The sequence below is a fragment of the Limulus polyphemus genome, unplaced genomic scaffold (assembly GCF_000517525.1).
Source record: "Limulus polyphemus unplaced genomic scaffold, Limulus_polyphemus-2.1.2 Scaffold292, whole genome shotgun sequence".
Classification (NCBI taxonomy): Eukaryota; Metazoa; Arthropoda; class Merostomata; order Xiphosura; family Limulidae; genus Limulus; species Limulus polyphemus.
In genome coordinates, this window is record NW_013665902.1 from 53,784 (window position 1) to 64,054 (window position 10,271).

Consider the following 10,271-nt stretch of genomic DNA (forward strand, 5'->3'; position numbering starts at 1 on the left):
TAGAACCATATGTAGTTTTTCCTGAAAAGTTCAAAATTTTTTGTATCCCAGACTTTGTCGTGCAATAAAAAACAATTGGTGCAGGTATTTTTTTCTTAGTGGTATGAATGTTAAGAGGAAAGTTCAGTATGCACAATTTTGCTAAGTTCGATAGTTCAAAAATGTAAAATCTGCTTTAAAATGTTTTTCAAAATAACCTGTATTGTGCCATTATTTTCCACTAAGGGAAGCAAATACAGAACATAATAAGCACTCCAGTGAAGTACTGACTGAGTGCTTACAGTGGGAGCATTTGGTGGCCATGGTCAGCAGATTCTAAGAACTTGTGAATGAATGTAAAGAAGAGTGTATAATAATACGTTAACAACACTATATTATATACAGTGCTTAAAAGGCCTTTCGTCCATTACCAGGACTCGTCAGACCAGCTGGAATATCACAAATATAGTAGTGGTTGAAACAGTACTTATTTTATCAAATTGTATGAACAACAACTGCTATAGTGTGAACTAGATTAAGTTGGTGAACTGTACTGTTTATGAATAAACAACAACTGCTATAGTGTGAACTAAATTAAGTTGGTGAACTGTACTGTTTATGAATAAACAACAACTGCTATAGTGTGAACTAGATTAAGTTGGTGAACTGTACTGTTTATCAATGAACAACACCTGCTATAGTGTGAACTAGATTAAGTTGGTGAACTGTACTGTTTATCAATGAACAATTACTGCTATAGTGTGAACTAGATTAAGTTGGTGAACTGTACTGTTTATCAATAAACAACAACTGCTATAGTGTGAACTAAATTAAGTTGGTGAACTGTGCTGTTTATCAATGAACAACAACTGCTATTGTGTGAACTAGATTCCTTTGTGAACTGTGCTGTTTATCAATGAACAACAATTGCTATAGTGTGAACGATAAATAATTATAATGTGTTGTTAATCCTTACTCTATTCTGATATGTAAATGAGTTAAATAAAATTGATAAACAGTACAGTTCCCCAACTTAATCTAGTTCACACTATAGCAGTAATTGTTCATTGATAAACAGCACAGTTCACCAAAGTAATCCTTTAACATCAGTTATTTATTATTATTTATTTTTACTTTTAATTAACTTTACTCATCAATCAGAAGTGGCAAATCAGCAGGCTAGTCTTGCCCTTACTTTATCACTCTTAAAATTTATGGTATATAAATCCTAGTTCTAGTGGCATAAAGCAGTGAATTCAATCTGTGTCTACTTAGTTGAAGCATTTACTTCTTTTTTAGTTATAGATAAATAAATATTTATTCATGAAAGCTTGTTACATCAGCAGTGAATGAGAAGAAAAAAAAGTGATTAATAAAGATAAAAATATTCTCCTCTCATTCACCCAGAGTTTATTTTGCATAGATAAGAATGTTATCCTATGTCACTGCTACTTCCAGCACTTTCTCATACATTGTCATTGTTAAATTTAACATGCTTTTTAATCCCATCTAATCAACTCGATAATCTGTATAATAGTAGCAGTATTCTGATCTGCACGTTAGTTTCCTATAAAAGTTACTTCCCTTTAAAGGTCTGGTTAAAAAATAATGACTCCATTGTAAGTGTCTTGGGTTTATTGATATTAGCTTTCAATCAGAGCAAGCTACCTATATAGAGTGAAACTTAAATTAAACCAAGTAATGAATATAGCTAATTAAATATGCTTTTCCTATTTTCTTAATTATAAAGTTTGGAATGCATTCTTTCATCAGTAGGGAACCTTTGCTGATAACAATATTTTGGACTAAAATATCAATAATATCTTAAAGTTTGGCCAGCTTTGGAGATTTGGGTTAGACCTAAACTCATGTATTAAGCTAACAATGCAAAACAATCCCTTTAATAAAAGTATATTTAAAAAAAAATAAAAACTAATAAAATTAAATATGTTAAGCAACTAACCAATACTTTTTATTAAAGTGACAATAAAAAAAATGAATATACCTTACCTACAAAACAAAAAAATACCAGCTGTTAGCTTCCAGTACTGTTGCCGATTTAACGTTCGTTGAACAAGGTAATATCTCTACAACCACATAAAACTAAACAAAGTTTTATACAATCATATGTAAGACATCTGGTACAAATTAAATCCACTAATGAGTTCTGGTGGTGTAACTTTAGAGGAGCGTATAATTACTATTACACATGTTATTGTACAGGTGCGGAGTGAATTAGTAAGACATTACAGGTAGTACAGCCCGAAACTGATCTTTATGAAGAAACAAAATAATAAATTAAAGAATGCTTGAATCAGACAACAAATAGGTACAATATTCATTCTCTGATGAAAATATAACAATTTTAGATGTGATACAATGAAAACGATATCATTAAATTCTTTCTTATAGCTAAATATCAAGATTTTCATGACATAGCCAAACAAGTTTATCCACCAGACCTCACCCTGAGGAAGAATTTCATTCACTACAAATAAATCACAATATCTGGAATTAGATATCAGCACCATCAGTCAACCATTCAAATTTAAAGTTTCGAACAAAATGTACATTTTTTAACTACTCCCACTTACATAACCTCTATCTTTGAAAACACATGGACCACTCAACGGTAAGTAATATAGTAAATTATTCTATAAAAACAGGGATGTAAATGAGATAATCATTGAGAAAGTTCAGTAGTAACAATAAAATTTACAACAATCATCAATGTGGCAAAGAGAGTAATAAGCACAAAGTGTTGTAGCTTAGTTAATGAGGTAATGTCATATGTAGAATTATTATATAGGTAATAGTGACTATACATAATAAGATCTTAAATTAACAGGAGGTAAAACTAATGGTATCAATACACTCAAGCAGTTCGCTATTACCTTAACATTTTCCAAACAAAAGCTTTTAAAAGGCGATCATTATAGTTGGGTGACTTAATTGATTATCTATGAACAGGAATTACATTATATAGTGCCACATAAATGAATTGATTTATTTGTTTGTTAGCTGTTAAGCACAAAGCTACACAATGGGTTATCTGTGCTAGGTATTGAAATCTAGTTTTTATTGTTATAAGCCTACAGAGGTACCATTGAGCCAATGGGAGGCAAACTAATGGATCATTCAAAATTAGTGTTTTTGAATTTTACTGTTTTTGTTTATTTCAACAATTTCAATTATGTTAATTGTCACCAAAAAAAAAAACTAACTGAAATTAGTATGTTAGGTTATTACCATTTTCAGTTATTCCAACAATCTAAGTTATGATTAGATTAATTTCACAAAAGAATCAAGTATATAAAGTTATGTTTTTTACTTATTCATTGTTGTTTTTGAACTGCTGACTAGAGGGAATGCAACTGTGTGTCAGCACCTACTGCTACCCCTCCCTTTTTTGCAATGTAATTGGGCCATAAATTAACTGATTAGTAAATATCACAAATCACCCAGCTCTAAAGGTGGTGATATTCTCTTAACGTTCGAAATCAATAGCTGTTAGCAAGAATCTTGTTGAATTTGTGACAAAACTGAATGAATTTTGCATTTAAAATGTGATAGGAGCAACAGTGATTGTGAAAAATGAAAGTGTGTTTACGAGAACTCTTTAAATGTTGAGTAAATTCTGTTGTACCTAATAAGTTGTGAATAGTAAACATTTTAATTTTGTTTGGAAATGGAAAGTTCATAAATCAAACTTGAAAATGTACATTTTGTTGAAAACTTTGAATTTGAATGTTTGATTGATGGTGCTGATATCAAAGTCCAGATATTGTGATTTATTTGTAGTGAATGAAACTCTTGTTTGGCTATGTCAAGAAAATCTTGATATTTAGCTATAAGAAAGAATGTAATCAATATATATATTAAAGCAAGGTGACACGAATAGCTTTATTTTTTTTTAATGGTTTGTATTCTATGAAAATTAAAGTTCAAATAGATATAAATCTGCAACTTAAGTGCTGAAGTTGCCTCGTATTGGGAAACAAAAATATCTGATGACTGTCTTACAAGTTGTAGGAACACTTTCAAAGACAAAATGGAGTTTGAAGACAAGGTGGCCAGACAAAAAAAAGTCTATGGTTTACAAGTATATTCTTAATAGTAAACTAATGATTCTGTAAAGCTTACATGATAATTTATGCAATAAAACATACTGCCAGTCTAATGTTAAAGTAATGATAGTAGTAAACAAGTGTTCTAGCATTAACTTGTAAAACATTAGGTTCTATTGCATATTTCTTTATTGTGAAGCTAAATAAGTCTAATAGTTAAGTATTGCTTATATACTTAGAAATGTTACCAGGTAAATGTATGTTCTTGATGCTTGTTAGATCATGGAATGGCTCAGCTGCGAAAGCAACCAGTAAAGATTTATGGTAACACTGGATTAGCTAGCAGAGTTTCAATGTTTCAGAAGAAAGCTGAAGAGCATAAAAATAAGCAGATGATTAATCCATTCTCAAGCTGGGAAGGAGCATCTCACAGGGCTCGACTGGATAAAGATGATCCAAGGTATGGAAAGCCAGTAGAAGGATCCAAGACAGAGGGTCGAGGCATAAAGGCTAATGAAATGATCAGTAATGAGATTAAATTCTTGTGTGAAATGATCTGGAAAAATGGGGAACAGAATTATGATGGAACAGCTGACATAACTTTTGGAGAATTGTTTCAGGTGAGATTTTAGTTCTTTCAAATGTTATGGTCTTTTTATTTATAAAATTAAGCAGCTAAATAAATTACTATGTCCAATTATTGCACAATCAGTTTTCAGCCTGCAAGTGAAATCTAAAGCTTTCTTCAAGTGTAATTTCTACATTGATGCTTACATCTTGTCATACTGTGCTGTCGAACAAAAGTCAGCTTTTGATTGTCTTGGATATTGTTTGTTGCCCAACAACATATGCTTCTATTAACCAGTTCACTTGGGCATCATGTCTAACAGATCTTGGGCATTTGTTGAGTAGTACATATTTCAAAGTATATTAAAAAAAAAATATATGTACAATTTTTTGTAAGTCTGACATTTCAGACTCATTATACAGTTTCAGCTTCTCTAGTTTATAATGTTTAATTGCAAGCTGCTAAACAGGAGAAAATATTCCAGTAACTGTGGTATATTGTCCTGCTGTACAACTTGAGTCAGCCATTTGCTGATTAGAGCATTTGATCCTGTCCAACATGAGTTGAATTTACAGTGATTAGGGCATCTTGCAGGTTCAACCATCTTATGACATCTTCTGCTGTCCAACAGGAGTAAATCTCCTGTTGACTTAGTTGTTCTGTGAGAGTCAGTCTTTAATTTTCCAACGTATCTTGCTATGTTTATAATTCTGTTGAGTAGGTTGTATAGTCAACTTTTATGGTAAGAGTCAGTCTTATGTTGAAAAGCATTATTCAAAACTCTAACAAGATATGTTTCGAATTGAGTTTAATTTTTGAGAAACGTTAAATTTAATTTTGACAACCTCCAGAGGAATGTGGAAGTTTTTGTGATTTTAATGCAAATACTAATAATTTTGAAATACACATAAGTGATAGAATAGAATTACTTTTGCAAAGACTAATAACAAGTAAATGTTATTTCTGGCTTTTCCAAGTTCTGTGATACATTTTGTAGCATACATGCTACAAAGTGGTACAATTACTGTGGTTTTGTCAGTATTAAATGTATACAGCAGAAAGAGTGTGTATTGTATGAGTGAAATAATATGGAAGATTGAAGTGTTTTTGTACCAGGAGTATAGCTTATAAAATAAAAGCTTATCTATTAAACAAGAATTGATATTATAGAACCATTAAATTCGTTTTTCTTTCTTAGATCTATACAGTGATATCTAATAAGTTGGTAGGTGTACTGATGCGGGCTAGAAAGCATGGCCTTGTCTACTTTGAAGGCGAGATGCTCTTTCAGCGAAGAGATGATGATGTCCTTATTAGTCTGCTAAAACCCATTGATGAGATTAGTACATTGTTTAGTCATGAGACCTAGGACTGATAGCTTTCTCTTCTCTGGCTAGCCATCTATGTCAGAAAATCAGAGCCTTATGATAGTGCCTTATTTCTGTTAATGCAATTAGGATTTTAATCTTTGATTGTTCCAACAAGATGTTTTGTTATTAATTTTTTAATAATTAAATTGTCTATATTCTAACAAATTACATTTTTAGAATGAGTGTTGTTGTTTTTTACAAGGGTGCATAGTGTCATTGCATCACTTTGAAGCTGGATTGCATAAATAAGCAAAATAATGTTAGTGTTATAGGTATTTTCAAAATTAAAACTATTATATGAAACAGAATTTTATATTTTTAATAGTCAAAATTACTTTTATTTTGACTCAATAAGTGGCTTAGATAAGATTTAAGTGAGAAATACATTTTAGTAAAATCTTAAGGAAATGCACCAACATACAATTTTCTGAAGGTTTAAACAAAAACAAACAGGTTTTTTATACTCTAACACTTAACAAGGATTTGACTTTCTATAAATGATACTTACTATAATAATTCTGGCCAGATTTGTAACTTGTTCTGAAACTTTATTTTTCTGTTCAAACTAATTAATATTTGAACAGTGTCAAGATCTCTCAGTCGTTTGTCTTGTATGTTTGTATTGTAAATTGGTATGGGATTTTGATATATGTAAAAGTGGTATTGCATTAGAATAGTAATCTATTTACTGTAAGTTTATAACAACCCTACCTGAAAAAATTTGAGTAGTAGAAAATTTAAAAAGTTTTTTTTAATATCAATAATAAAAATATTCATGTATGATGTATATTTGACCAGTGAAAGTTTTTGTACAAAAAATCTTCACTTATAAAAGGTTGCACACACAAACATAAATATATAAAAAAAACTGATTTTACATGCTACTTTTATCAGTACATAATATTTAAAACTTGTGGAATAAACATTATTCATGTATAAACAATTACAAGATTTGTGTTTAGGAGGTACAAATTACAGTGTAAAAAAATATCTGAGTGTCTAAATATGTAAGTTTAGAAAAATAAGATGGTATGTAGGTATGTATTATTACTAGCATATCTTTAGAGATTTGAAATTAATCAGGACATTTTGATTTCATACTTACCTGATAGATTATATTAACTGAGAGGTAGTATGTGTAAAAAAATTGCCACATAATGGTTTTATGTTTAGGTCAGCTAGGATATAACAAGTACATGTTAAAGATAGTAAGAAGTCTTTTGATCTACACATCTTCATTTAACATAGAATTGACTGCTGTTATTAAGTATATAAACATTCAAAACTAGCATCATTCTTTCATTGTGTTGCTAGAATAAATACAAGAATATACTTATAGGCTTATTAAACATAAAAGCTGTGCAAAGATGCATTTTTATCCCAAGAGTAAATAGAAAAAATAACATTTTGTTAGACTAATATGACTTTTATAGTGTTGTCTTTTAATTTGAAAATGTATAGAAATTATTCTAATAGCGTCATCAGTTAGTAAATTTCAACTTGTGTTTGAAAGTGTTGCTAATTTTAATGAGATAATGTTGTTGAGTAAAATAAAGATAAAAACATTTAATCATATTCTGTAACTGGAATGTTTTGCAAGAACGAGATTTGTAATGCTTTGAAAACGAATTATTGATCGTAATAAAATTATAAATACTATCATTCAAAGTTTGAGTTTTGTTTCATATGACACAAATCGGGCTAAACAACTTCCGAAATAAAATAAAAATTAAATATTATAATACAGTTTTATTGTAGTGGTTAATTTTCATGGTTTCTTATCCTAATTTATGTAATTTCTTACTTTTTATATGATAGCATTTTGCTTGTAGTCTCGTTGTTAGAATTTCCTGACAAAAAAGAAACTTGTGGATATAATCCCCAACTGAAGATGTAAAAACTTTGTTAGCGAGTCGAAATGCTTCGGCTAGGTGGCACTTGTATCGTTTATTCGTTTATAAATTGTACACATTTTTTCATTAAAGTTTTTTTAATTTTTGAACTTAAAAAGGGAACAAAAACTTCGATTGAGTATATCAGTTTATCGATAATTAAAAGACAAATGCAGTTGTTGTATTTTGATGAACTGATCAGCTTGATTGAAACTACTAGAATCGTATCTAAGTCAGTGAGTTTCGGCGATGTTTGTAACATCGAAAGTAAATAAGGATCGTTTCAAATATACAAATATTATTTAGTTTCAAGCCTCTTTGCCAGGTAAAAAAAAAACTTTTCAAATAAACGTTAATCAAGGTCAAAACAATGGAATACAATTAAAATAAAGCAGAAGATAAGAAAACAGGTTTGCAAAACTTCTCACGCACGCTCACGGCAGTGATTATAATAAGATGTTCAGTGACATTAAATGCTGCTTGTAATAATTAAGGAAATCAAAAATTCAAAGATTGTCGTGAAACTATGCAAATAAAATGTCAAATGCGACAAATGATTTAATTAAAAGGATAAAAAATAGAATAGCCATCCACGTCTTACTGCGAGCCGAGTGTCGTCCAGAGGTTAGCGTTCTGGACTGTCGATCCGAGGTTGCATGATCTGCACTTTGGGACTGTGGGAGCATTGTTACTAAATAACATCTCTTTGCTTTAGTTTTACAACAATTTCTTTAACTCTTGATATATTATAAAATGGTTAGCCTGTTTTGTTTTGTGAAATGTTGTGCAAAGATACACGAGGGGGGCTCGGCATGGCCAGGTGGTTAGGGCACTTGACTCGCAATCTGGGGGTCGCGGGTTCGAATGCCACCAAATGTGCTCGCCCTTTCAGCCGTGGGAGCGCTATAAGGTGACGGCCAATCCCACTATTCGTTGGTAAAAGAGTAGCCCAAGAGTTGGCGGTGGGTGGTGATGACTAGCTGCCTTCGATATATTCGTCTGCTATATGTTTTCCTTGTCAACACTACAACTCTTGGGCTACTATTGTCAGAACGAATAGTGGGATTTGATCATCACTCTTGTAATTCACCAACGTGACGTTACATGAAACCTCAGATTTACAGACCAACCAATGGGCCGCGCTCAGCCTTTGAAGAAATGGTTACTTAAATAGGTGAAATCTTATAACAGACCTAAAATTTATATAACTTGCTTTTCTCATATTATTTTATGTCAAACAGTTTTAAACCTAACGCCATTTCAGTGGTATCCACCGGTTCTTTCTTACTCACTAAATGATATCTGTTTGTTCTGGGCGCCATTTTTCTTAATTTAATTCTTACAAAGAAGTAACTTTCCTGTGTAGGCTAGTCAAGTTTGCTTCATTATCATGTTTGTCATTTAATTTCGTGGTTCTTTTGATTAGGCGTATACTTATTTATGATAAAACTCCAGGGCCGAGCGTTGTTATCCTAATGGACTACGAATCTTTCGTTCGCGTCTCGTTTACTGCAAAGAAAACAAAACAAAATTGCACTCCGCACTTTGAGGCCGTGGATCCATATAAAAAAAGTGACGTTCAAATCCCACTAATTGACGGAGTAACTCAAATGTTGGCTTTGGTAACTGTTAGCTAGCCACCTTCCTTCTAGTCTTATTAGCTCAGAATTAGAGATAGCTGTGCGCAGATACTCTTTGTGTACGTTTGCACGAAAGTTCTAATACAAATACCTGTTTTACCAAAACCGTGAAACTAACGTCGTGTAGCATCCACTGTATTTGCTCTACTATTAGCCTCTACTATTACCAACTACGTATGTATTTTTATATTAAATGTCAAGTAACACCTACTAAACACACCTCACTTGAACGATCGTAAAGTCAGTGACATTTGGGGTTTTCGAAACGTTTTCGTGACATTTACATTTAGATTATGATATTATATGACGTGATTTAATTAATACATACACGACAAAAAAAATACCTTGACTGGCAACTAGATGCTTTGTGAAGTTCCCAGAATATACATATGGGGGATGCACTGATATAACGATAATAGTTTTTAAAAGTGCGTGTACTTGAGACAATTATAATACACGTGAATCTAAATAAAAAATATTGTAACAACAACGACAAAAATGAAGACGTATGTTGTCGGAAGTTTATCTGTTAAATCATGGGTTCCCAAACTTTCTCAACACAAGGTCTCAAAAGTTTCTACATTTTGGCTGGAAGTTTATCTGTTAAATCATGGGTTCCCAAACTTTCTCAACACAAGCTCTCAAAAGTTTCTACATTTTGGCTGGAAGTTTATCTGTTAAATCATGGGTTCCCAAACTTTCTCAACACAAGCTCTCAAAAGTTTCTACATTTTGGCTGGAAGTTTATCTGTTAA

General features: G+C 31.4%; 1 protein-coding gene across 2 annotated transcripts in view; it reads left to right on the forward strand.

Moving 5' to 3' along the window:
• LOC106457105 (actin-binding Rho-activating protein-like) overlaps positions 1–7,646 on the forward strand; it is a 13,899-nt gene extending 6,253 nt beyond the window's left edge. For both annotated transcript variants that reach the window (XM_022382913.1, XM_013916488.2), the window contains 2 exons: positions 4,326–4,666; positions 5,813–7,646. In XM_022382913.1, the coding sequence (XP_022238621.1) occupies positions 4,326–4,666; positions 5,813–5,983 (512 nt within the window). In that variant the 3' untranslated portion in view covers positions 5,984–7,646. The remainder of the gene's footprint in view (positions 1–4,325; positions 4,667–5,812) is intronic.
• Positions 7,647–10,271: the final 2,625 nt, after the last annotated feature.